General features: G+C 40.2%; 1 protein-coding gene and 1 long non-coding RNA gene across 3 annotated transcripts in view; one reads left to right on the top strand and one right to left on the bottom strand.

Annotated features, from left to right (window-relative positions):
• The window catches only part of LOC122555904 (transient receptor potential cation channel subfamily V member 6-like), a 124,899-nt gene extending 101,990 nt beyond the window's left edge, over nucleotides 1-22,909 (bottom strand). The window contains exon 1 of one of the 2 annotated variants that reach the window (XM_087993611.1): nucleotides 22,642-22,909. In XM_087993611.1, the coding sequence (XP_087849737.1) occupies nucleotides 22,642-22,799 (158 nt within the window). In that variant the 5' untranslated portion in view covers nucleotides 22,800-22,909. The remainder of the gene's footprint in view (nucleotides 1-22,641) is intronic. The other variant, XM_043702170.2, reaches the window with a different exon arrangement.
• Nucleotides 22,904-27,749, top strand: part of LOC148148318 (uncharacterized) — a 64,550-nt gene continuing 59,704 nt past the window's right edge. Inside the window, exon 1 of the long non-coding RNA XR_015759195.1 lies at nucleotides 22,904-23,037. This is a non-coding gene — a long non-coding RNA (uncharacterized LOC148148318). The remainder of the gene's footprint in view (nucleotides 23,038-27,749) is intronic.

Genomic DNA, 27,749 nt, shown 5'->3' with positions numbered 1-27,749 from the left:
TCACGTCTAGTAATGCCTTACTCTTGGGGATTCAGGCCTCAATTTCAAAATGTACAAATGAAACAAAACCTGGAAGTGTAGTGAACCATGAAAAGGATGGCTGTTGACTCTAACAGTACAGACAAGTTGGCAGCAGAGATAAACATGTGGCGATGAAATATATCAGAGAATTGTAATGGGTTAGATTTTGAAAGGAAAAGGAAAGGTAATTTATATCAAAAGCCTAACATTGGAGGAGTTGGAGAAACACAGATACCTGGAGATATATGTGCACAAATTCTTGATGGTTTTATTGATAAAGTGGTCAATAAATAATGAAAGATCATGGGCTTTATAAATACATATATAGAGTTTAAAAGATTATGATAAATCTTAACTAAACACTGGGTCAGCTATAATTGAAACAGGAATGATTTGTAGGCCTTAGAAAAGATTTACTGGAATGATTCCTGAGATGTAGGACTTCACTTACGTGGATAACATTAACAAAACTGAGGTTGTTGTCCTTACAGAAGAGATGATGTTGTCGCCATTTCAGAGACATGGGTAGAGCAGAGAAAGGAATGGTTATTGCAGGTTCTGGGATTTAGATACTTCAGTAAGAACAGAGAAGATGGCAAAAAAGGGGGAGGTGTGACATTGTTAGTCAAGGACAGTATTATGGTGGCAGAAAAGACATTTGAGGATTCATCTACTGAGGTAGTATGGGCTGAGATTAGAAACAGGAAAGGAGAGGTCACCTTGTTGGCAGTTTCTGTAGGCCTCTGAATAGTTCCAGAGATGTAGAGGAAAGGTTAGCAAAGATGATTCTGGATAGGAGCGAGAGTAATAGGGTAGTTGTTATGGGGGGCTTTAACTTACCAAATATCGACTGGAAATACTATAGTTCAAGTACTTTAGATGGATTGTTTTTTGTCTAATGTGTACAGGAGAGTTTCCTGACACAGTATGTAAACAGACCAATGAGGGGTGAGGCCACATTGGATTTGGTAGTGGGTAATGAACCTGGCCAGGTGTTAGATTTAGAGGTCAGTGAACACTTTGGTGATCGTGACCACAATTCGGTTATGTTTACTTTAGTGATGGAAATGAATAGGTATATATCCCAGGGCAAAAGTTATAAAGTTGGGGGAAAGGCAATTATGATGTAATTAGGCAAGACTTAGGATGCATCCTAAATCTTGGGGAAAGAAACTGCAGGGCATGGCACAATAGAAATGTGGAGCTTATTCAAGAAAAAGCTACTGCATGTCCTTGATGAGGCAGAAAAGAAGTTGTCAAGTGAGGGAGCTGTGATTTACGAAAAAAGTTGAATCGCTTGTCAAGAGGAAGAAGAAGACTTATGTTAGGATGAGACATGAAGGCTCAGTTAGGGCTCTTGAGAGTTACAAGTTTGCCAGGAAAGACCTAAAGAGACAGCTAAGAAGAGCCAGGAGGAAACATGAGAAGTCATTGATGGATAGGATCAAGGAAAACCCTCAAGCTTTCTATAGATATATCAGGAATAAAATTAGGGCCAATCAAGGACAGTAGTAGAAAGGTTTGTGAGGCATGACCTACCCTTCACAAAACCATGTTGACTATCTCTAATCAACTTATTCCTTTCTAGATTATTATAAATCTTATCTCTTGTAACCTTTTCCAACACTTTACCCGCAACGGAAGTAAGGCTCACTGGTCTATAATTACCAGGGTTGTCTCTACTTCCGTTCTTGAACAAGGGGACAACATTTGCTTTCCTCCAGTCTTCTGGCACTATTCCTGTAGGTAATGATGACATAAAGATCAAAGGCAAAGACTCTGCCATCTCCTCACGGGCTTCCAGAGAATCCTAGGATAAATCCTATCCAACCCAGGGGACTCATGGATTTTCACACTTTCCAGAATTGCTAACACCTCCTCCTTGTGAACCTCAATCCCATCTAGTCTAATAGCCTGTATCAACATTATCTTTTTCCAGTGTGAATACCAATGAAAAGTATTCATTTACCACTTCTCCTATCTCTTCTGCCTCACAAACCTTATTGAGTTCTTTGAGAAGGTGACCTAACAGATGGATGAGGGTAAAGTGGTTGATGTGGTGTATATGGATTTCAGTAAGACATTTGATTAATTTCCCTGTGGTAGTCTATTGCACAAAATACGGAGGCATGGGATTGAGGGTGATTTAGCCATTTGGATCAGAAATTGACTTGCTGAAAGACAGAGGGTGGTGGTTGATGGGAAATGTTCATCCTGGAATTCAGTTACTAGTGGTATACTGCAAGGATCTGTTTTGGGTCCACTGCTGTTTGTCATTTTTATAAATGACCTTGATGAGGGCGTAGAAGGATGGGTTAGTAAATTTGCGAATGAGACGAAGGGTGGTGGAGTTGTGGATGGTGCTGAAGGATGTTGCAGGTTATAAAGGGGCATAGATTAGCTGCAAAGCTGGGCTGAGAGGTGGCAAATAGAGTTTAATACAGAAAAGTGTGAGATGATTCACTTTGGAAGGAGCAACAGGAATAAAGTTTACTGGGCTAACGGTAAGATTCTTGGTAGTGTAGATGAGCAGAGAGATCTCGGTGTCCATGTACATAGATCCCTGAAAGTTGCCACTTAGGTTGCTAGGGCTGTTAAGAAGGCAGAAGGTGTGTTAGCTTTTATTGGTAGAGGGATTGAGTTCTGGAGCCACGTGATCATGCTGCAGCTGTACAAAACTCTAGTCTGGCCACACTTGGAATATTGCATACAGTTCTGGTCGCCGCACTATAGGAAGGATGTGGAAGCTTTGGAAAGGGTTCAGAGGAGATTTATTAGGATGTTGCCTGGTATGAAGGAAAGGTCTTACAAAGAAAGGCTGAGGGACTTGAGGCTGTTTCCGTTAGAGAGAAAAAGGTTGAGAAGTGACTTAATTGAAACATATAAGATAATCAGAGGGTTAGATAGGTTGGACAGTGACAGCCTTCTTCCTTGGATGGCAATGGCTAGCATGAGGGGACATAGCTTTAAATTGAGGGGTGATAGATAGAGAACAGATGTCAGAGCTAGTTTCTTTACTCAGAGAGTAATAGGGGTATGGAACACCCTGCCTGCAACAGTAGTATACTTGCCAATTTTAAGGGCATTTAAATGGTCATTGGATAAAAATTGAATAGTGTAGGTTAGATGGGCTTCAAATTGGTTCCACAGGTCGGTGCAACATCGAGGGCCGAAGGGCCTGTACTGCGCTGTAATATTTTATGTTCTAAGATGATTGACTGAATAAACGCATTCAAAATTCTGTGGTATCTAGAAATAGAGAGAAACTTTTCCTACCATTCTAGGAAGACACAGACTAAAAGTGACTGGCCAAAAAGCTAAAGGTGAAATCACAAGAATCTTTTGCAAACAGAAACAATTTGGAACTGACTACCTGAAATGTGGGTAGATTTAAACATAGCTTTAAAAAGGGAACTGAAAAAGTATTTGAAAGGAAAAATATTTGCCAGGATACAGGGAGAAAGTGGTGGAATGGGATTAGCTAGATGATTTTGATAGAGTCAGCTCAAAATCAACAAGGTGAATAGCTTCATTTGTGCTGTAACCATTCTGTACTTCTGTGATATCAAACCATCATTCTGAATTGTAAATATATTACTATCTCTTCATTTTCATTGGGTCAAAGCCCTGGAACTCGCTACACATCAGAACGGTTAAAATTCCTTCATTATATAGATTGCAGTGCTCAATCTGATGTTTCACCACCACCTTCCCAATCAAAATTTCTAATGGATGTTTAATGTTGTCCTTGCCAGCAATGCCCATTTTATGACAATGAATAAATAAACCCCTTCCGGATTGTGGGTATGAACTGCATACTATCAAGTCAGGTGATAACAATAGGTGTCTTTGTTCCGGAGTAATGGAAGTCAGGGAATGTTCTGAAATGTGTCAATCTATTGCTAAATATTCAGCCGTCTAACCCCACCTTTCACAGACCCCCAAACCTTCCCAACAATCCTTATGCCACCTCATGCCACAATGCCGACTCTTGCTAATCCTTTCCCACACCATTCCCTGACAACCACTTACACACTTCAAGCCAAAGGACCCCACAGACCCTAGTAGTCCCAAAGATGTTAATGCTAATCTAAGACACCTATTACCCACACGGTCTCATGGTTCCAATGCCATCTTAATGCCAATTCATGCCATGTTAACACAAGCACCACCTTTTGCCTTACACCTTCCATGAGAATTCACCTAGTATTCACCATGGAATGACCTCAAAAGCCACACTGAGATCAAACAAAACAAAATTCTAACAATCAATTATCGACTTCACTATAAAACAAAATCATTCATGAAAGTCTATTTAAAACATTTTAATCTGCTCAAGCATTTAATTCCATATCAAAAACATAGTTGTCTTCATAAACCCTGTATCAGAGACAACCAATCCTTCAATAATCTCTTTAAGCAGTCAATCAAAATGAATTTACAACCTCCTGCTGTGTCAATAATAGGTTATGAAAAACAGCCAGCTTTCACTAACCTGCTATTGTAACTGCTGGAACTTTTTTATTGCTCTCAATGATTCAGACAATCTTCTGTAAAAAAAAAGTTGCATTTAAATATAGGGAGCCAAGCTTCCTGTTGCCTTTTTCGCACTGTTTTGCTGTTATATTATTGGAGTCTCGAATTTCATTGGGTGTCACAAGATTTGTTTTAACATCATCAACTGGGTAAGTACTATAGTAAACAACTTTGGTGTAACCTTGCTCTCTCTGATTTGAGGCCACTTCCAATGCCAACCACTGCAAGTAGTAGCCAATATTATTGTATCACTGCCCAAAGTCTGCACCAAGGAGCTCTAACACTACTGGCCCCAGACCACTCACTAGAGCCAACGCCATATACTCTCAGCTCTACAGGAGGAACCACTTGGAAATGGTGAAGCTGCCCTCCTTCCTAGCCATATTATTTCTCCCCACACCCCCACCTTTCCCCACTACCCAAAACAGCTATGACTATGCTTGACAACACCCACGTCCGCCTCCTGAGGTGACAGTAGGAAAACAGGAATAGGAGCAGGCCATTCTGTCTATCAAGCCTGCCTTGCTATTCTAGTCCATGACTGATCATCTCTGCAATGTCACACTTTCTCACACTTTCTCCATATCCCTCACTAGAGTCTGGAAACCTATTAATTTCTTTCATGTATATGCTATACAACTGAGCTTTCAAAGCCAACCTGAGTAGAGAATTCCAAATATTCTGGGTGGTCTTCCAAAGGAAGATATTCCTGCTCATCTCACTCTTAAAATGACCTGCTCTTTATTCTGAGAGTGTCACCAGCCTTGACAACCGCCATATCAATATCTATTGTGTCATGCCCTGTATAACTTTCTAACTCTCAACTGGATCACCTCTCATTCTTCAAAACTCTAGAGAATACAGATGCAATTTACTCAATTTTTCCTCATAAAACAATCCTGCCATTCCAGGGATTAATCTAATGAGCCTCCACTGTACTCCCTCTGTGGTAAGTTTAATCTCCTCAGATAAAGAGACCAAAATTGTACTCAATATCCAGGTACAACAGCACAAAGTCATTTTTATTTCTGTGCTCAAATAGCATTGAAACGATTGCTAATATACCATTGCCTTTCTCCTTGCTTGCTGCACCTGTATGTTGGCTTTTCGTAACATAGGGGAAGGGCAGTCAGGTTCCTTTAGACAACCACTCGTAACATCTCACTATTTGAGAAGTGTTCTATGTTTCTGCCTTTTCTATTAAAGTTCATTAGCCATGTGGTAGTCCAACCATGTTGCCTGTCCAAGTTGTCTTGAAGTCTCCTTGCATCTTACTTGCAAATTTGGAAATATTACAATTGATCCCTATCCAAATTATCTATAGATTATGAAAAATTGTGAACCTAGTTCTGACCCTTATGATAGCCTATTAGAGCTATGCTGAGAATGCTTTATTTAGATTAGATTCCCTACAGTGTGGAAACAGGCCCTTCTGCCCAACCCTCTGAAGATTAACCCACCCAAGCCCATTTCCCTCTGACTAATCCACCTAACACTACAGGCAAATTAGAATGGCCAACTCACCTGACTTGCGCATCTTTGGACTGTGGGAGGAAACTGAAGCACCCAGAGGAAACCCACACAGACAAGGGGAGAATGTGCAAACTCCACACAGACAGTCGGCCAAGGCTAGAATCGAACCTGGGTTCCTGGCACTGTGAGGCAGCAGTGCTAACCTCTTTCCTCTGTGTCTATTAACCAGTTCTCTCCAATCTCATATGCCCAGATTTTATTTACCAACTTCACATGTGGGACTTTGTTAAAAGCCTTCTGAAAACCTACACACACAATATCCATGGTTCTCCTTTGTCTATGTTATGAGTAACATCCTTAAGTAGCTCTAAACATTTGTTGAACATGATTTCCCTTTCTGCCCAATTTTGCCATTCTGTTCTAAAATGATCAGTTGTCAGAACCTTTATAATACATTCTAACATTTCCCTATTATAGTCGTTAAGCTAACAAATCTATAGTTCTCACCTTCTCCTCTCCTCCCATCTTAAATTATGGGGTGATATTACTACCTTCCAGTCAGCAGAAACCTTTCACAATGCATCCCTCAGCTCTCCAGCCACTTCAACACCATGGGATGAAGTTCACCTGAGGGGGGCATGGTGGCTCAATGGTTAGCACTACTTTCTCCCATTGCCAGGGACCTGGGTTCGATCCAGCCTCCTGTGACCATCTGTGTGTACACATTCCCCCAGCCCCCCGCCCCCCCCCCCCACTGTGCCTGTTTGGGATTCCTTAGTTTGCTACCACAGTCCAAAGACATGAAGGTTAGGTGGATTGGCCATGCTGAAGTGTCCAGGGATGTGTGGGTTAAGTGTATTAACCATGGGAAATGCAAGGATGGGGAAGGTAGGTCCAAGTGGGATATTCTGCAGACGGTCAGTGTGGACTCGATGGGCTGAATGGCCTGCTTCCATACATTCTATGATTGAGGAGATTAACAAGCTTCAATTCTGTTAATCTTTCTGAATACTACCTCCTTACTTATACTAATTTATTTGAGCTCTTTGCAGAAGATTGTTGGTTGCCGAATATTTCTGGGAGAATTTTTATCACTGACTGTGAAGACAAATACAAAGTAATTGTTTAGCTTCTCTGCCATTCCATGTTTTTTGCAGTAAATTCAGGCAAGGCAGTGGCGTAACAGTAATGTCAGTAGACAAATAATCCAGAACCTCCAGCTCTGATGACATGGATTCAAATCCACCCAATGGGAACTAATGAAATTTGAATTCAATAAAATCTAAAATTAAAATTTAGTCTAACAGTGACGATGTAATGATTGTCAGAGAAAAAAAAAGGCTGATGACTGTCCTTTCAGTTAAGGAAATCTGCCATCCTAACCGAGCCTTTCATCCATTTGACTGACAGAACCACAGCAATCTCTGAAGTGAGTTAAGCACCTCATCAGTTCAAAGGGCAGTTCAATCAATGATGGGAAACAAATGCCAGCCTTGCCATTGACACTCACGTCCATTCAAAAACGAAGAAAATCATTCCCTTGTCCCCACCTGTCACAGGGCTATATTTATTCTTGCTATAATTTTTCTTGTCACATGTTAATAGGTTTTTACCGTCCATAGTTATGGTCCTCAGTAGCTTAACATTCATATTATTTTTTACCTTGCCTTAACATTTTTTGGCCCTTTATAGCCGAGTCGTAATCCTCAGATTTATCACTATTGCTGGTATTCTTACAAACCGCTTCATTTGATCTGAAGCAATCTTTAACATTTGTTTAGTCAACCATGGTTGATTCCTTTTCTTTTCTGGGTGTTCCTGCCTTTGAGGAATGTATAACTTGTTGCAGTTAGATTAGATAGTTCTTTCAGCACTCACCATTGTCTATCCACTGTCAAATCTTTCAGTGTATTTTCCCAGCGTACCCAAGTAAAAATTTACTTTGCTCGGATTTGAGACCCTGGTTTCAGAATGAACTGTGTTGCTTTAAAACCTCATGTAAAAGGGAACTTGGGGTCCCTACAGCACATTAAGGCAATAGAATAACACGGGGTTGCCACTGAAGCCCAAAGAGAGAGAGGGCGAGAGAGCAAGAGACAGAGAGGGCGAGGATCAGGAAGGAATAGCCAGCACATCTAAGCAAATGCCAGTGGCGGCAGCAGCAGCCATCAAGCCAAGGGAGCTGTGGACCTCCAAACTGACATTCTGGTGGAACAGCCAAGATGAGATCATGAGGAAATGACAGCCACAGCAGGTGACCTGGAGCCCAGTGGACAAAGGGCCTGGCACAGACTCCAGGCAGCAGCAGCACCCAAAGCTCCACTCTCAGAAGGTCCATTACGAGACATTCTGTAAATGCTACAAAATGTTACATTCTTCATTCATATTTTAAGTTATATTTTAACAATTATATAATTTACAAATGTAGAATTTAACCATCTAAAGTGATGCATTTTAACTCAGAGGATATAGCTTCAAGGATTTAGGTTTTTTTTTCTGCTGAGGAAATCCCTATAGATTGTTTGGGATTGCAGCCAATGGAGACTTGACTGAGGGTATTGGTTGGGCCAAGTTGATAGGCCCCAGCAAGAACAATGTAGGGAGATGGACCTGAGGAACCAGCTTGAGAAACTGGGGTAGAGGATTAAAAGGCCAGATTAGATCCTTGGAGGTGGCACTTCCATTGGAGATTGCCCCCCTCCTCTTCCCAGACACCAGCTCACCCAGAAAAGCTGCTTGGCATGGCCAAAGGATGAGCAGGCTGCCCATCACTTCCACCATCAAGCCGTAAAATGCAAGACAGATTGGGTATGGGAGGGAAGGTGACAGGCAAGCCACACATTGCATTTTATGGAGTCCCACCTTTAAACATATCAGTATTAGACATAAATTACAACTCAATGATTTACCTCTCTTTTTCTCCATTGTTGCACCCATTCCACTGTTATACCCATTCTTTTCCAATCCCAATAACTCTGGCTGCCCACTATTCTCCTTTTCTTTTCCATTTGGTCTCTCCATGTCCCCTTCACAGAGTTTATTTTGTCAATGTCTCTGTGCTCCTATTTCCAACTCTCCCTCTTCTCTCCCTTTTTGCCCCTCTCGGCTTTTGCTTTCTTCTCCATTTCCATTTTATGTATGTCATCTGTTTGTCTGAGTTTCTACTTTTTTTTTAATTGATTAATTTGCATTTTTCAGCTCTTTCAACCATTTAGTGAAATCAGCCAATGACTGTAATGTGCTGAGGTGTGAATGTTCAAATGGGCAGAAGGAAGTGGTAATCTGGCAGTAGCTTGTCTCAACCGCTCAGATTCCTCAGTTTGGTTTAGGCCAATAAAGAATGATGCTTGACATGAACAAATCAGTTACCCATGTTTTTCATTAAGCCCAATAAATCATACTTCTTCGTATGACGAGGAAGATTACTGAACAAGCTGAAAAAGAAGGAACAAAAACAGAAGTTGCTGGAAAAGCTTAGCAAGTCTGGCAGCATCAATGAAGAGAAATCAGAGTTAACGTTTCGGGACTGGTGACCCTTCCTCAGAACTCATCACCCAACTCGAAACAATAACTCTGACTTCTCTTCACTGATGCTGCCAGATCTGCTGAGCTTTTCCAACAACTTCTATTTTTGTTTCTAATTTACAGCAACCACAGTTCTTTGTTTTTTAAAGAAGGAACAAAGTTTGGTTTTGTCAGCAAATTCTGTAACATTGACAATGACCAGCATTTGTAAAGTGTCTTTATTGTAATAAAAACTTTCCAGTCACTTCACAGCAACATTAGCAGGCAATTTGACAACAGGCTACACTATGGCATATTTGGACAAAACACTTGTTCAAAGAGATGGGTTTTATGAAGAAACTTTCAATTACATGAATTTGGAAACCAAAAAGGTTTAAGGAAGAGAATGTAAAACATTGGCAGTTGAAAGCATGGCCACAAATCATGGGGTAAAAGAAAGGGATGCCCAGGGGCCCAGAATTGGATGAGTGCAGTTCTCTTAGAGGCTGATAGGGTTGGAGGGGATTAGAAAGATAGGGTTCTACCATTGCCTTTTCCCAGAGTAAATTAATTGTCATCCAACCTCCAGGTTCCCCATTCACTTAAGGAGTGCCATGTAATAAAACATTTGTAATTTGAAGGGACCACAGCACTGTCTGCAAAGCCTCACCAATACGTAGATTTTGTGGCTGCAGTAACCACAGGGATGGAGAAAAAACCTGATTAGGTTACCTCTCACCTTTTCCTGAATGTCCTGCTGAAGGACCTGAGGGGCTGCACTGAAAGCAGCTCCCCCCAAGTAATGGATGAAGAGAATGGTGTCTTCAACCAGGCAGCCGTTGAAATCAGCAGCATCAGTCGCCATCCTGAAGATAGGACCTGTTGGAAGACTAGGACCACCCACAAAGGCACAATAGGCAAGTAACGCTTTTTGGCATTCAGCCCCACGTCTCTCCTCTCACTGTTCTAAGCAGATACTCAGGCCAGTACCCCTTCTAGTTCCACTCATTTCCACTCTCTCCAATAAACTTACACCTCCATTAGAACAGCCAATATTCATACTCACTTTTAACTTATTACCCTCTTGTATTCATGCCCCTTACTCTTTACAAATGGTGATCTTTCCTCAACTGCACTCAAGCCACTGGAAACATACACACACCGCTCTGCTTTAATTATTGCAGAAGAAGAAATCAAACCAGATGGCAAAAGGTAGAGACCCAGGCACACGGTGAGGTTGAGTAGAAGAAGTAGAAAGGTGACCCTCCAATGTCAGGCACCTTAGGAGGCACTGGAGAAACAAGAAAGCCTTCTTCATTGGGAAACAGATCTGGTACCAAAAAGCTGCAGATCTCATCTATAACCAGTTATGCCAGCCTGATGCTCCTAACACACTGATATGTTAGGCATGTTGATCTTCTGGCTGTAAATCCTGCAATTGGGAATCTCGCCACCTTCCAGCTATTCTCAGTGTCTTCCTATCTTCCTATCTTGTGGGCGGCACGGTGGCACAGTGGTTAGCACTGCTGCCTCGCAGCGCCAGAGACCCGGGTTCAATTCCCGACTCAGGCGACTGACTGTGTGGAGTTTGCACGTTCTCCCCGTGTCTGCGTGGGTTTCCTCCGGGTGCTCCGGTTTCCTCCCACAGTCCAAAGATGTGCAGGTCAGGTGAATTGGCCATGCTAAATTGCCCGTAGTGTTAGGTAAGGGGTAAATGTAGGGGTATGGGTGGGTTACGCTTCGGCGGGTCAGTGTGGACTTGTTGGGCTGAAGGGCCTGTTTCCACACTGTAAAGTAATCTAATCTTCACTATGGAGTTGAGAAGAAGAAAACTCTTGCTGCTTCTGTCACTACTGTTAATAATGGAGTGACCCTCAGCAACAATGAAAGACAGAGCTGCATAAGCTGCTCATGTATCGTTGTGATGGATAGCAATGGGGAAATGCAGGTGGAGTGGAATGAAATGCTAGTGAGGTGAAATGCCTTTCAAATAGTTACAAACACTTGTCAAACAGTAAGAAGACCCTCAGAAAAGCCTCTCAATGCCCATGCCTGAAACACGACTGTGAAATGTCATTGTGTATTCAGTATGAGCTTGTTCAGTTTGTCGGGGGACTGAAGAAACTCTCTTGTGTGCACCAATCTCATTGATCCCAGTGAGTTGCCTGAAAGATCTGGAAACAAGTCCTGAAGATTCATACTCATCTCAAAATGTTAGTGGCGTTTGCATCTCTAAAGATGCTGCCAAGCTGCTGAGTATTTCCAGCACTTCCTGTCCTTAGATCAGTTTCCCAGCATCCACCATATTTTAGTCAGTGTCACACAGATCTACAGCACAGGAAAAGGCCCTTCAGCCCATTATGTGTATACTGGTCAAAAACAATCACTTAACTTTCCCTTTTACACTTTGCTTTTATTTCAGTAAGTTCTCGGCAGAAAAATCCAGAATTCATTGTTAAAACATGTCTTAATTACATTCTTAACAACCTCAATCACTTTCTAATTACTTACTTGACCTATCCAAGGGGTTTATTTGGAAGCACTAGCTTTTGCACTAGTGTGCTCTTTCATTAAGTGGTTGTCCGAATGCTATTGCTTCCAAACAAACCTGTTGGATTATCACCTGGTGTTGTGAGAGTTTTAAATTTGAACAGCCCAGTTCAACACCGAAACCTCCAAATCATATCCAAGGGGGTTTCCTAATTTCCTTCAAGTCAGTCTTAGGAAAGGTGGAAGACTGTGATGTCAAGATCTTCATCTAATGTCAAATTTTGTAAATTGCCCACCACACACGAGAACCCACCTCTGTTTCCACTAATATTGGGTGTTCCAAATATTTAATTGGAGGAAATTTCTATCATCTGCAACTGGACAAGAAGCAAGACAAATCTAAGACGGGAAGCGCTCTAGAGTGTTGATGGCGAGGTGAGTAGAGCCTGTAAAACTGAACATTAATCTTTTCAGATTTTAAAAATTCACCCATGGAATGGAGGTGTTGCTAGCTGGACCAGCATTTATTGCCCATCTTTAGCTGCTGGGCAGGAAGGTAGGAATGAGCTGCCTTCTTGAACGACTGCTATTCAGTTGGTATAGGTGAATCCACAATGTTGTTATGGAGGGAGTTGCAGGATTTTGACCCAGAGACAGTGAAAGAACAAGGATACATTTCCAAGTCAGGATGGCGAGTGGTCTGGAGGAGAACTGTCCTTCTGGCTGGTAGTGTTTATGCATTTGAAAGGGAAGGAGAGGTAGCATGTCGACAAGAAATTGAAAGGACCCGAAAATACAACCCATGCGATTCCAGGGGTAAGCATGCAGAGAGTGGGAAGAGAAGCTAAGTCAGCTGAGTATCTAGCTGCAACTTGACACACAGGAATGGAACCAGGCAGAGCAATTCCACTCAGCTGGCCAACAAAGTACCTTGGCAAAAGTGAGGACTGCAGATGCTGGAAATCAGAGTCTAGATTAGAGTGGCGCTGGAAAAGCACAGCAGGTCAGGCATCATCCAAGAAACAGGAAAATCGACATTTTGGGCAAAAAGCCCTTAATTCCAGATGAAGGGCTTTTGCCTGAAACATTGATTTTCCTGCTCCTCGGATGCTGCCTGTGCTTTTCTAGCACCACTCTAACCTAGACTCAACAAAGTATCTTGCCTATACCATTTACGAATAATTAGAACCATAAAGAAGTGTAGAACAAACTTAAGTGGCATACCATTTTAATGTCATTGTACTGAGAGAAGCTTCTCCCACTAACTCATCAACTCCTGTTGGCTTCACAGCCAGTTAAGTATATTTTAAATTCTTAGCTTAAGAGGGGAAAGATTTAAAAGGCAACTTTTTCACACAGAGGGTGGGGCATGTATGGAGTGAGCTGCCAGAGGAAATGGTGGAGGCTGGTACAATTTAAAAGGCATCTGGAAGGGTTTTGAAGGATATGGGCCAAATACTGGCAAATGGGACTACATTAGATTAGGATATCTGGTCGGCATGGATAAGTTGGACCAAAGAGGCTGTTTCTGTGCTGTACATCTCTATGACTCTATGTTGTAGCCAATCTGGCAATCACTTTAAGGACAACAAGTAAGGCCATAAATTATTCTGGTTTTCCTTAGCACAACCAGTGGCAGCTGCTTCAAGAGAAAACTCTAGCAGCAGAGATTTATATAGGAGTTTGATTACTTATTTTTTTCCGCAATGATCTAACACCTGTTTCAGTTGTTTGGCAGATGACACATATTGAACTTGTGATCAGTCTGTGCTCCCAGCTGCCACATGGGACACTTTTCAGGCCCCGCTCTGGTTGTGAAATGTGTGTTAAAGGTGGAATATCATGGGCCTATTCTCTCTGATATGGAGGTGCTGGTATTGGACTGGAATGGACAATGTCAGAAGTCACACAACACCAGGTTATAGTCCAACAGGTTTATTTGAAATCACAAACTTTCAGAAAGCTTGTGATTTTAAATAATGAAGTGTCAGCATTCAACACACCAACTAGCAATATATTCTGGAGGCTCACTACTCCCTGGGAAAAGAATCACCCAGCTTCTTGTCTATGTTCCTCTTACATACATGGTCTCTATTTAGATAATTCCAAGTTAATATTGCTTTAACATAAACAGAAACATTTGAGGTGTTTAGTCTAAATAGCTAAAGCATTTACTCTCAGAATGTTTCTTGAGCCTCTGCAAAACCACTGTCTCACACCTTATGTGGACAGCCCCAAACAATTCAATTGCAGTAACAAAATCAGTCCAACCAGTGACTTGTACAATGAAGAAACTGGTATCCTTTGTTTTTTTTCTAAACTGACTGCTTCTATTAGTATAATTCACTACTCTTTTTAATTTAATTCAAATTCTTGAGATTGGTTATAAAGCTTCAGAGGTCTGTGTATCATAAAAGCTATAACATTTGCTTTCTCAATAAACCTCAATATTGCTCCCCACAATTGATGTGTTTTCTGTTCATCCTAAATACATGAAATTTAATGAAGTGAAAAAGCTATTTCCCCTTGTGTCACCCACTCCACACCTAGCACATTAAAACATTTTATGTTTAATTGTAATTCTCTACTGATTTACCTTGGCACAGACATTGGTGGCTTCTTGAAAGTTACTGACTGCATCTCTGACATCTTGCTCATACCATTAAAAAAGACAATGAATAGTAGTATAACAGTAGGCCTAAAACTTATCGCTGGAAACAAGATTAGTACCACTGCCTCCAGGCTGAACCATATTCATTAACCATACTTCTTGGCTGTAGGCTTGTTTCTAAGTCCTAATCCAGTATATAAAATGAGGTACTGGAGGACTGGAGGATTGCTCGTATTGTCCCAGTCAGTCTAGCCTGAACAGTGAGAAAGTTATTGGAAAGAATTTTGAGGGACAGAATATATTTGCATTTAGAGAGATACGGATTAATCAGGATTAGTCAGTTTGAAATATTAAGGAAAATTTATGTTTAGTGAATTTGATCAACTGTTTTCAGGGTTAATGATGAAGATATTTGATATTGTCTACATGAACGTTTCAAGGCCTCTGACAAAAGGTCACACATGACAGACTAGTCAAGATAGTAAGAACCCATGGGGTCCAAGGCAAAGTAGCACATTGGATCCAAAATTGACTTGGAGGCAGGAAATGGAGGATGATAATAGAGGGATATTTCTGAGACAGGAAGTCTAGATTTTTCACTTGTCAGACAGTTGTTATTCCAGTATACTGTAGATGGGAGTTACGCACTGGATCCCTAGAGTATGCTCATTGTAGCACACTCTGAAGGAATTTCCCAGGAAACTAAAGATTCCACTGGGCAATTCCCCTATGCTCAAAACACTCCAGAAGTTTCCATTTAAATAAAATTTGGAGGATTCCAATGAAATTAAGTAAAATAGTTAGACTAGTAAATCCTGAGTAACTATTAAACTGATCCGACACTTAACCTCCTAATTACAATTCCCCAGACCCCCTACATCCTCAAGAGTAAGGGCCTGAAATGAACCATCCTCACTCCTACTGGACAAACCCCTGTCCCCCTACATCCCACCAGACCCAATCCTCCACTTTGCCCACCAGAGGCCCCAGCTCCCCAGTCTTCCCCCAAATCTCTGTCACCCCAACCCACCCTACTTGTCTCGGGCAAGACCCCTGCAGGTCCCAATTTCTCCCACCCTCCCTGACCTAGCCTAAACAATACATCACTTACCTTGCCACCTGGCATCCCTACTGTACCCTCCTCACCTGGCATCCTATCCAGCCAACATCCTACACAAGTGATTTCCTACTTTCCTGGTATCCTAACTCCTATTCATCTGGCATCCTACTCCAGCACCCTATCACTCCCTAGCTGGCACTCCTACCCTCTACCTATCTGGCATCCTATCCTGGCACCCCATCCCTTCTCAGTTGGCATCCTACTTAACTGGTAGATTACACAGCTAGTAGCTATATAAAGGTTTGTCTTCCACTCAGCAATGAGTGGAACCTCCTCTCAGAAATGCAGAGCTCCCTTCTTTTGTTAAGAAAGGACAGAGTCACAATCTGTATGAGATTACCACTCCTTCGAAAATCTTTCCCAACTTCTTAGCATCTCAAAGATAACTTAGCTATTTGTTTGAATCGAGACAGCAATATGCTTTACTGGCCCTGAACAGCTTTGAATTATTACTGACTTCAAAGTGATAAAAAAGTATTTTCCGTTATTGTGATAATTGCATGTAATTTAATTTTCTAGAGGTTTCTTGTCGACTTTTATAGATGTTTTAATCTCCTTCATTTCTTTGAGATTCTTGCCCCTGTTTTCCTGCAACTTAAATCCCTTAAATATATAGAATAACATCCTTTTCAAACTGATTTGTCTCTGCTTATTTCTTGTTTACTATGATTTATTCTAATCAGTGGAAGATTACAATTCAAACAGAATAAAGTCATTTGATAGAATATAAACCCTTTATCATCAGTAGTAGGTTTCCTGTCTAGTCAGGTTGCCCAGGCAAACTTGCCATATTTTCTGCGAATTTTGTAAAGTCAGCCCTCTTAAAACATGAGATTGCCTTAGAATGGTCAATAATATTAAACCCAGCTGTCCCCCACTCTGATACTGGATACAATTTTTTTTATTATTATTCACACACAGGATGTAGGCATCACTGGCTGGGCAACATTTATTGTTCACCCCTAGTTGTCTTTGAGAAGCTGCCTTCTTGAACTGCTGCAGTCCATGTGCTGTAGGTTGACCCACAATTCCCTTAGGGAGGGACTTTCTGGATTTTGACCCAGTGACAGTGAAGGAACAGCGATATATTTCCAAGTCAGAATGGCGAATGGCTTGGAGGGGAATTTGCAGGTGGTGGTGTTCCCATGTATCTGCTGCCCTTGTCCTTCTAGATGAAAATGGTCATGGTTTTGGAAAGTGCTGTCAAAGGATCATTGGTGAATTTCTGCAATGAATCTTGTTGATAGTAAACACTGCTGCTACTAAGTGTCAGTGGTGGAGGCAGTGGATGCTTGTGGTTGTGATGCCAATGAAGTCGGGTGGTTTGTCCTGGATGGTGCTCAGCTTCTTGAGTGGTGTTGGGGCTGCACTTATCCAGGAAAGTTGGGAATTTTCTATCACACTCCTGAATTGTGCCATGCAGATGGTGGGCTGTCTTGGGGGAGTTAGGAAGTGAGTTACTTGCTGCAGTATTCCTAGCCTCTGACCTGCTCTTGTAGCCACTATGTTTATGTGGTGAGTCCAATCATATTTCTGGTCAATGGTAACCTCCAGGATGTTGATAGTGGAGGAGTAAGTGAATGGTAACACCATTTAATGTCAAGGGCTGGTGATTAGATCATCTCTTATTGTAGATGATCATTGTTTAGTGTTTGTGTGGCACGAATGTTACTTACCATTTGTCAGCCCAAGCGTGGATATTGTCCAGGTCTTAGAGCATTTGAACATGGACTGTTTATTGTTTGTCTATTGTTCTGTTATTTCTGTCAAAACCCATTCTAGTTACTCTGAATTTATCAATCAAGAATCATTTTGCTTTGGTTCTTTTAATAGTTTTTTAAATTAGTTTTATCTTTGGCACAATGTGTGCCAAACTTCTTATTGAACCACTAAGCTATAAATTTTGATATTTTTCCATTCTTACTCAAGATTCACTTTTGAAGTGCTTTTGGAGAAATTCCACTTCTCAGTCTAAGTGTTACTTTCATTTTAGCTTTCTATTTAAATGTTTCTCAGAATATGCCTTCTAACTTTCAAGAATACAAAATATTTCACATTCACATTGCTTGATTTTATACCATCAAATAGTAACACTTCTAAAACGTACTTCAATGTTTTAAAAGTACAGTGAGATTTCTTGAGGTTGTGAGAGGAACCATACAAATAGAAGTCAGTCAGTCTTCCAAATTTAACCATAGAAAAGTCACCTTTCCAAAATGCTCCTCCAAGCATCAAGTTAAATGATATACATGTATAATTCTCTGTCTTCTCTAGTTAGGTACAGAATATTTAAGTACACATATGTAATATCCTACTTATTGGCTTCCTAATGCTGGCAATCCACTGACGGAGATTACTTGGTTGAAGCATTTGCAATGGTGCCACACTGGCATTGTCACTGGACCACCAATCTAGAGGCCAAAGTCAATGTTCAAATCTCACCATGGCAGCTGGTGGAATTTAAACTCACTTAATAAATCTATAATGAAAAGCAACATTACCAACAACGATGAGTATTAAAGCATAGCTTCCTTTAGGGAAGGAAATCTGCTGTCTTTACACAGTCTGCCTTACCTGTGACATCAGACCTATAGTAATTGACTCTGAAATGGCCTAAAAACATTCACTTCAAGGACTGTTAGGGATAGGTAAAAAATATCTCAGGAAGAAATAAAGGAAAATAATATTACAGAAATGGTAAATGATTAATGCAATAGGACTGATTTTGGATAGCACTTTGTAAGAGCTATATCGGCTTCATGGCTAGCTGCTGTGCTAAAAAAATTATATAGCACTGCCAGTTTATGTCGAGAATATAATGAAATTAATCTTGAATTGGTTTCAAGCCACTTGTGATCATCAATCTAAGCAAATTACAACTATACTCATCTACCTTGCAAAACTATATCAAATCAGTTCTGCAATTTTCAGTTATGGTCATTTAATTGTTGCATTTTGGAGACAGTCTTTGGAAAGGATCAGGTTTTTTTCATCGCTTCCTACTTATTGTTACTGATTTGACAATACAAACATATTGTTCTGGTTGAAGAGTCTAGGTTGGGTAAAACATATGGATGTAATCCACTGACCTTGTTGAGTTATGAACTGTCTTGTGGCCAGGAATAAGAGTTCCTTTATTTCACAATCTGGAAAATTGGGTAACACGAATCCATTGCTAAATTAATAGAAGCTTTAGAAAACATGGAAGTCCACATTTGGTTGTCAATGTCTCTTAATCCATTTATTGTTTTGGTCTAGGATAATAATGAAAATGACCCATCAATTGCTTCTTTTCCCTGACTAAATCCCATTAAATTGATTCAGCTGCAACTTAGTTGGGCTGGTGTAGGAAACAAATCACTTTTGATGATTTCCAGCAGATCTTTGATTCAGATGAAAATCACAGCAACATAGAGGACACTTGACTAAGAGAGTCCTGAACGAGGACACCAATACAAGAACTATAAATAAGTGTACACCATCTGAGAAAGTTGCTTCTCGTGTCCAACAGTTCACTGGACTGATTTAAGGTGAGGCTCGATTTGCATGACAAGAAGACAAAGTTTGGCTTCCTGCAGATTTAATTTCCAATAATTTAGCTGGGACCATGAAGTGGGTAGCCCAGCTTCCTGTTGGAAATAGTTAAGAGCCTTACAAGCTCACTACGTGACATAAAAAGAACGGCCAGACCATCTGAAATACTAATGGGTAACTTCTACTTGATTTTGAGTTGCCAAGACAGTAATCCGTAAACCACAAGTTCCACAGAAAAAGAGGAAAATAAATCATTATTATTTTTAATGGATCCAAGGCAAGCAAAAACTATGTCCCTTTCCCCAAATCATCCAATCCACCCCCATCTAGCTTTTGATTCTCCCTGAACTTGATTGGACTAACTCTGGGGTCTAACGTGCAGCCACCAGATTTTCATCCTCTTTTGATATCCAATCAAGTGAGTGATATAATGAAAATGAAGGCCAAACATGAAAGTTGGTGAGGCTTTGGATCACGTCCATCAGATGGACAAGAAGCTCACTCAACTTGATTCCCACCCAGTGGAAGCATTCACACATTAATTTGTCCAAATGCTTTCTTACACAGTACACATCCCATCCAAATAAGAGTGGTGTTATTCCACAGCCCTAGTTTAATGAGCACCCTCATTACAGCCTTAGTTTAATGAATGTCCTTACTGCAGATTGGTTTGAAAAAAAAATTAATTGTTTTGATGCCTGGAGAAATCAGGTAACCATCCAGCATATGGAAAATAGGGGATGAATTTACATGGATTGGCCTCCCAACTGTGCCCTGTAATTTCAATAAAGACAATACAGAAATCCTTGAAAAAAAAGCAAAATGTCATTTACAGTATTTTTCCAGGATTTTCAAGATTCTTTTGTCAATTATGGTGGACAATTGGACCCTCAGTAGAAGCTCACCACTTCATTATCAATACTGAAACTAACTATGAAAAATAGTTCAGTTTTGTTGAAAATTAGTCCCTAACTTAAGGTTACCAAGCATATTGTAAGGCTGGTGGATGATGGATCATTGTATTCCCAGCAGCAAAATCAGCTTTATGGTCACTTGCTTCAGAGAAAGATAGGATCACATATCATATCAAGGGAATGTTTGTGGAATGACATATTTGCTGAAAAGCAATCAAGGTTTCAAGATCAGAATTTTAAACCCAGCTCAAGTCGAATTGCTTATTCTGCTGAATTAAGGTCAGAATTAGAAACATGAACCATTTTCACTAAAGATTAGCCTTATCAGTGTTTGAGCTTTTGAAGTTATGCTGGAGGAACAATTTGATCCTAACTAATTATTTCAATCAGTGTTCTACTGCTTTTCCATCCAAATAAATTTCATGACATTAAAAGTCTGATCACTGCATCCTGTATCTGTGCATATTTAAGATGATGGCATGGTGATGGAAATACCCATGAATATTAATACCTAATACATCAAAATATGTTGTAAAATTAAATGATAGAACTGAGTTTTCAGCACCTCATGGATGAAAATGCCTCTCACACTGTGGGTTCTGCTCATTTGATTCCAGATAAAATGACTCCGTTTTTCAGTTTGCTGATGCTATTATAACAGTGATCACTGGAAGAAGTGCAGTCTACTGGAGGAGATTTCTTTCTCGGACTGAAGTACACTTAAGCATGCAAGTGGGGTTGATGTAATTTAACCAAAAAAGCTATGCTGGGGGTATGGTATTTCTGTATTTTGTGGGCCTCCTGATGGGTTTCATGCACCTTTCTGTTGTGGTCACATGGTGATATTATCTCAAAACCACCATTCAATGTAGCCAAAATAAATGTGGAGTATAATGTGCAAACATCTTTATCTCCTGATGCATACTTTGGCAATTTATAATTTTAAGTTCCTTGTACAATTTACAGCACAGTACAGATCCATTTCTGAGTAGTCAGTCATACAGCAGCGTTCTGATTTTAACATGAAGCAAATATAATGCATTAAATGAAGTCTTCCACTCATCCAATAAACTGTACTAATTAATTTGCACAACAATCTGAGTTTTATAATTGTGGTTTCCTTGTAATACGAGGAAAGAGAGTCTTGAAATTCACCAAGTTAATTCAAATCACACAATGTGTTAGAATCTGGAATGCAGCAACTGCAAACAGAACTTATTAGGTGTATGACAATACCATTAAGACTTTTATGCTGAAGGTAAATCCAGACACCATTGATCTAATGTACCAAGCAACTTTTCATTCATTACTATTGTGTCGTATTTAAGAAAAAAATCCTCTTCCAAGCAGTTTGCCATAAAGTCCAATTGCATATCAGGTTCTGTATAAATTGGAGGTAGAAATGTTTCTAAAAATCTTCACTTGGTGAATTCTCATCTCAGCTAATCTATTCAAGAAGTACAATGCAGAGATGAATAGAGGCTTCACCAAATGCACTAAAAAAAAACCCGTGCACCTTAGGAATCACAGGAGAGGCAAAAATTGAAGAGTGGTGACTAGTTTTTAGTAGTTGTCTGCTTACCAGTTGATTATTGAACAAAAATAATATACAGGCCCTGGACCAGATTATTTTCTTAGCAATCAATTTGTGACTGGACTATCTGTCATAAATTACTGTGAAGAGATCCCCATCCTTGCATAAAACCATTTCGAACTGCCATTTTAAATGGTCAGTAACAGTAACACTTCTGACAATTTTTCCCTCAAATGGCAAGTCTTGCTGTAAATATTTGATTTCAAATTATGAATTAGAGGTGAGATTAGCTGGACCATTGTTTTCTAACAGAACTAAAACTAATAAAGATACAAATTGTTCCTTAAGGGACAAAGGTGTGACAAATACCAGATTGCACAAAGTTTCTGCTTTTGTTTGCAATATGAAGGATACGTGGTCTTTTACACATCGTACAAAAAAATTAAATTGTTGCCTTTTCTTTCCACTCTGTCAGATTTATAATCCTTGTTTTCCATATTTTACCATGGAAGAGTTAGTATGAACGCTTTTATACAAAATGTCAATAACTTGCATAACTTAAAAAACATTGTTAATACTACACTCAGACTAGCAGAAGCATTAGGTTATATCTAAACAGTATAGCAACTTGTTCCCAAGAGAATTTGTTTATAGGGTATGATATTGATTGTGATAGTGAAAGTGGAATAAAACATTAAGAGAAAGAAATAACAGGGAGACAAAATCAAACTAACGTACAAATTAAATACATAACTGCCAGGGCCATGCAATTTCATGGTTTTGAAATCTTTTTCAAAATATTATTGAAACCAAATGGCTACGATGGCTTTACATCGGTAAAAGTGCATTCATTTCAAAGCAAGCAGTTTTCCTCTACAAATCTTTCACTCCACCTCGCACTTACCCTCTATTTTTCACTTCGAACACGTTATTAAAATTCTTCTGCCGGCCTCCCAATCCAACTTTGTCAGATGCGCTGTCCTTGGATGCTGACTGAGTGGGTGAAACTGGATTTTTCAATCTGCCGAGGAAACAGTCAATCGCTTTTCTGAATGCAGCCATCTTAATCAGTTTGTTTCAATATTCATTATCGCATATTCTCTGCAACGCCATCCCACAGGTTTCTTAGTGAAATCTGGAAACACCTAAACATCCAGAGTCCCATTGCCATAATCATTCAGGTCTCCCCTCTTCCATCACAGCGCCTCTCGCCACTGACTCTCAGAGGTTGTATTATAGACTTCGAGCCTGACGTCAGGTTTCTATCTGCCTGCTCGAGGCAGGTAAAGACAACCTGGGGGTGAGTGTCAAAACTGCGGGACTTTTACTTTCATTTAACACACACAATTTGCCCAGAGTGATGTTACCTGCATAAAATTACTGCTGAAGATGCTTTCGTTTTAACTAAAAGAGGGTGAAATTGGGGGAAATTCCATTTGCCTCCTATTTTGCTGATCTGATAGAAATAACAAAAATGTTGCATACACACCGAATTGGAAATAACAGAAAAGGAGCTGTTGAGCCTCTGGTATTAATTAACCTTTTGTAGTGAAGCCCTACAGAAATATGACCAAAGCTACTAATTATGCTTTTAAAATTTGCAGAATTCTGAGATAGCAAACACACCACACAACAGTGCTGGACCTGAATTTACTGAAAACATGCTCCATGGTAAAGATGTAGTATGATGTATGCCATGGCAATAATAAGGTCCACTGTCAGATGCCTTGCGTTCTGGCTTCATGGCAAGTAACCCTGCTCTCCCATTTGCCTCAACAAGGTACTTAAATATCCATTCTCACCCTCAGCCCTTCATTGTAGGGGAGGAAAGCAGCTGGCATGTAGGACTAAGATGGGGATGTCTGGTCAGTGCAGAGAAATTGGACTGAAGGGTCTGTTTCCATGCTGTATATAACTCTATTACTCTTTGTGTTTAGTGGTGACATCACACTGGGCATGTAGGAAATGGCAGAGGATTGTCCATTCAGAATGGAGACCGATGGAGTGTAATATGGTGACAAATTTATTTTTATTTGTTCATGAGATTTGGGGTAACTGGCTCAGACAGCTTTATCGTTCATCCCTAATTGCCCTGGAGAAGATAGCAATGAGCTGCCTTCTAGAATTGCTAAAGTCCTTGAGGTGTAGGTGTACCCTCAATGCTGTAAGGATAGAGTTCCAGGATTTTACAACAATGACAGTGAAGGAACGGTGATATATTTCTGAGTCAACATAATGTACAAATTAGAGAGGAACTTGCAGGGCGTGATATTCCCATATATCTGTTGCCCTTGTCCTTCTACACTGAGGACATTCTTTTGGTTTGAAAGGTGCTGTCAAAGGAGCCTTGATGCTCCTGCATCATGTAAATGTATACACTGCTGCCACTGTTTGTCAATGTGATGTGAGTAAATGTTGAAGGTGGTGGATAGGATGCTAATGAAGCGTACTGCTTTGTCCTGGATGGTGTCAAGCTTATTAAGTGTTGTTGGAGCTGCACCCATCCACACTCCTGAATTTTGCCTTAAGTAGCAGGCAGGCATTTGTGCGTCAGAATTACTGCAGAATTCCCAGCCTTTGACCTGCTCTTGTATTTACAATATTATATAAATGGTGCAGTACAGTTTCTGATTAATGCTCACCTTTAGAATCTGTGAGGAATTCAGTGAGCGTAATGCCATTGAATGGTAAGCAATAATGGTTAGATTCTTTCTTGTTTGCAGTGGTAATTGCCTGACACTTGTGTGGTGTGAATATTACTTTGCATTTATCAGCCCAAGCCTGGATATTGTCCATGTCTTGCTATGAAAATGGATATGATTGCTTCAGCATCTGAGGATTCATCAGTGGTGCTAAACATTGTGCAATAATCAATTAACTTATCACCCATCCTATGATGAGAAGTGGATAAGTTCATTGATGAAGCAGCTGAACTGAAACTGATTGTGGATCTGGAAGCAAGACTGAGCAAGGCTGAGAATAGAAGTATAGGAAATGGGATGGAGCCAATCAAGGATCCTGTGAAACATCACAATAGAGAACCCTCAGTGGGGAAACAGGAACATATAGGAAGCAGTTATAGGGAAGACTGTTTCATCAGAATAGGTGACAGAGACTGAGAAACTGGGAGGGTTAGAATTGGATCCTTACCGAACTTGGGTTGTGAGTTCTCTGCGGCAAAGAGTTCCAAAGACAGATAACCCTCTAAGAGAAGAAATTCTTCCTCATCTCAGTCTTAAATTGGCACCCCATTACTCTGAGACTGATGCCCTCCATGTCTCCCCAGAAACTAAAGTAAAAGTGTTGAGTAAAGGAAGGAGGGCAGATGAAGGCAAAAGATCAAAATATACAAAATATTTCACTTTGAAGTAAGAACAAGAAGTGGCACTGACTCAACGTACTAGATGCAGAGGTGAGGAGGGGGATCTGAGCCTCTTGTTATTTCATGTGTTGTGGACATCACTAGCAAGCCCTGTGTTTTATGCCCAATACCTCTAAACCAAGTGTCTTAATAGGCCATCTCAGAGGATAGTTAAGATCCAGCCACATTTCTGTGGGTCTGCTTTCACATGTGGGCAGACAAAATAAGCATGGCAGTTTTCCTTTCCTGATGGATATGAATGAAGCAGATGGATTTTTATAACAGTCAATGAGAGTCCTCATAGTTAATGACTGGCTTTATATTCAAGATTTATTGATTACATTTTCATTAGATTTCCTTAGCGGCTGTAGTGAGCTTTGAGGCTATGGAATATGAGTTTAGTGATATATGTCTCTGCCATCTCCCCAAGATATGACTGTAACAGAGAATACATCACATTTCTCATGATAAGTTAAGCAGAGTAGAGGCACATACAGGTTCCCATAACATATTTTATTTGGAAGAAGTAAGTGGAGCTGAGAGAGAAGTTGTGAGAACAAGTTCACCAGCTGGATGCGGGTGGAAGTGAATGGAGTATGGTTTGGCCTCCATTCAGTGAAGAAGATATGGGCCCTCAGACCATCCTGATACAGGTGTAAATGGATAGGATACTCATGGGGAAATACTAAATAAAAACCAAAAGAACTGCGGATGCTGTAAATCAGAAACAAACGTAGAAGTTGCTGGAAAAGCTCAGCATTTGTGGAGAGAAATCAGAGTTAACGTTTCGGGTCGAGTGATCCAAGTTCTGAGGAAGGGTCACTCAACTTGAAATGTTAACTCTGCTTCACCCATGGTGAAAAAGTGAACCAGGAAACCGATCGTTGACAAAGTGCCACAGGAAGCATCACAGACAGCGGTGGGAACAAACAGGATAAGGGAAGAAAAATAGAAATAAATTGTTGTTGTTCCACCTCCAATAAAATGATTTAACTGCATGTAAGCAAGTTTTCATGCCACTGCTACTTAGACTTACTAAGTGGCCTGCTGATGTATGATTTATTGCTCCAAGGTTGGTTGTAAACTTGATTGTTGATGCGAGGATTCAACAATTAGGGGATTTGATCATTAGCACCCTGCACCAGGAATTTTCAATTTAAATAGTTTTACACTGTGTGCAAGATTTCTGATGGCCAGTCGGGGTGGGACTCCAGGTGAGCAGGCTGGCATTTCATGCTGCCACCTGGTATACCTTTTCGGGCAAAATCTAGTCCCAAAACCATTTTCAGAAAGGCTGGCCCTACTCACTCACAGATTGGGATCTTCCAGTTGGCAGACAAGCTGTGTCTGGGATTGACGTGTAACTAGTTAAATGAGGTGGTCCAAATGGCCTGCCCACCATTCTTAAGTAAGACCAGCTCTCTCAGTGATTGGCTATTTTTGCAAAAATCATTGCCCAGTGACTATACTGAGCCTACTGCAGGTTTGGGGTCCTTTATCAGGAAATTGGGATATCAAAGCTTCACTCAAAATGGGAAATGGAGCCCCATTTTTCAGGAACCAACTTAACCTGAAAATGAAAGACTCGATTTTCCCAAAGTGATGATCCATACTGAGGTAAATATGAAGTATTCTCTGTTCCTTATTTTAGGGGAAGTGATGTTCTAGTGGTATTATTGCTGGACTATTAATCAAAAGACTCAGATCTTGGGACCTGGATTTGAATCCTGCCGTGCCAGGTGGTGGAATTTGAATTCTATAAATATCAAGAGTTCAGAGTCTAATGATGACCAAGAATTCATTGACAATTGTAAGAAAAGCCTATCTGGTTTACTAACCCCCTTTAGGGAAGGAACCTGCCATCCTTACCTGGGCTGGCCTACATGTGGCTTCAGACCAATAGCAATGTTGTTAATTCCTAACTGCCCTCTGGGCAATTAGAGATGAGCAATAAATGCTGACTTAACCAGTGATAACCTCATCCCGTGAATGAATGGAAAAAGGACACAACAGACACCTTTCTTAGTATTCCACATTTTATCTTTTTTAAATAAATTTTGGCTGTTTCAATCAGTCATAACTAAGTTACTGTTTATTCACCTCAAAAGCATTTCAAGATTTTCAGAGGAATGTCAGCACATTTCTCTGTCAATTTTTGCTGTTTGCAACAACCTTCAGTTTCATGTAAACCCAAAACCTTTCAATTAGTTCTATTCTTAAGGTTAGCTTGTTCAGTTAATTTTATGTACTTAGAGGTAATAAAATTAAGTCAACAAGTATTTTATTCCTAGATCATTTATATTCTATAATAATTTGTAGCAGACCAAATTCATACATCACATAGCATGGAAACTGCCAAGCATCTTAAGACTTTGAAAGGAAACCATTGATTTAAGTTTATCTAATAAGGTACTAAACCATTCTTTTTTTTGTAAATAGTAAATATGTAATTATTTCAGCTATTAGATTGGGGGTGAATGCTAAATTTATCACTACGCCATTTACAGTCTACAAATATGCAGGTGGTCTAATGTTACTAATTTCTGGCATTTCCGAAAGTTACCCTGAATGTTTTCAAGGGGAAGGGCATTGTATTTGCTGGAGGTACTAGCATCATTCAGAATAGTGCTGTGCAAGAAATAATGCACAAA

This window comes from Chiloscyllium plagiosum, unplaced genomic scaffold (genome assembly GCF_037043375.1).
Source record: "Chiloscyllium plagiosum isolate Xiang-an unplaced genomic scaffold, Cpla_swu_hap1 HiC_scaffold_13, whole genome shotgun sequence".
In the NCBI taxonomy this organism is placed as follows: domain Eukaryota; kingdom Metazoa; phylum Chordata; class Chondrichthyes; order Orectolobiformes; family Hemiscylliidae; genus Chiloscyllium; species Chiloscyllium plagiosum.
The sequence above is the reverse complement of the archived record's forward strand: the minus strand, read 5'-3'. Positions and strand labels throughout refer to the sequence as shown.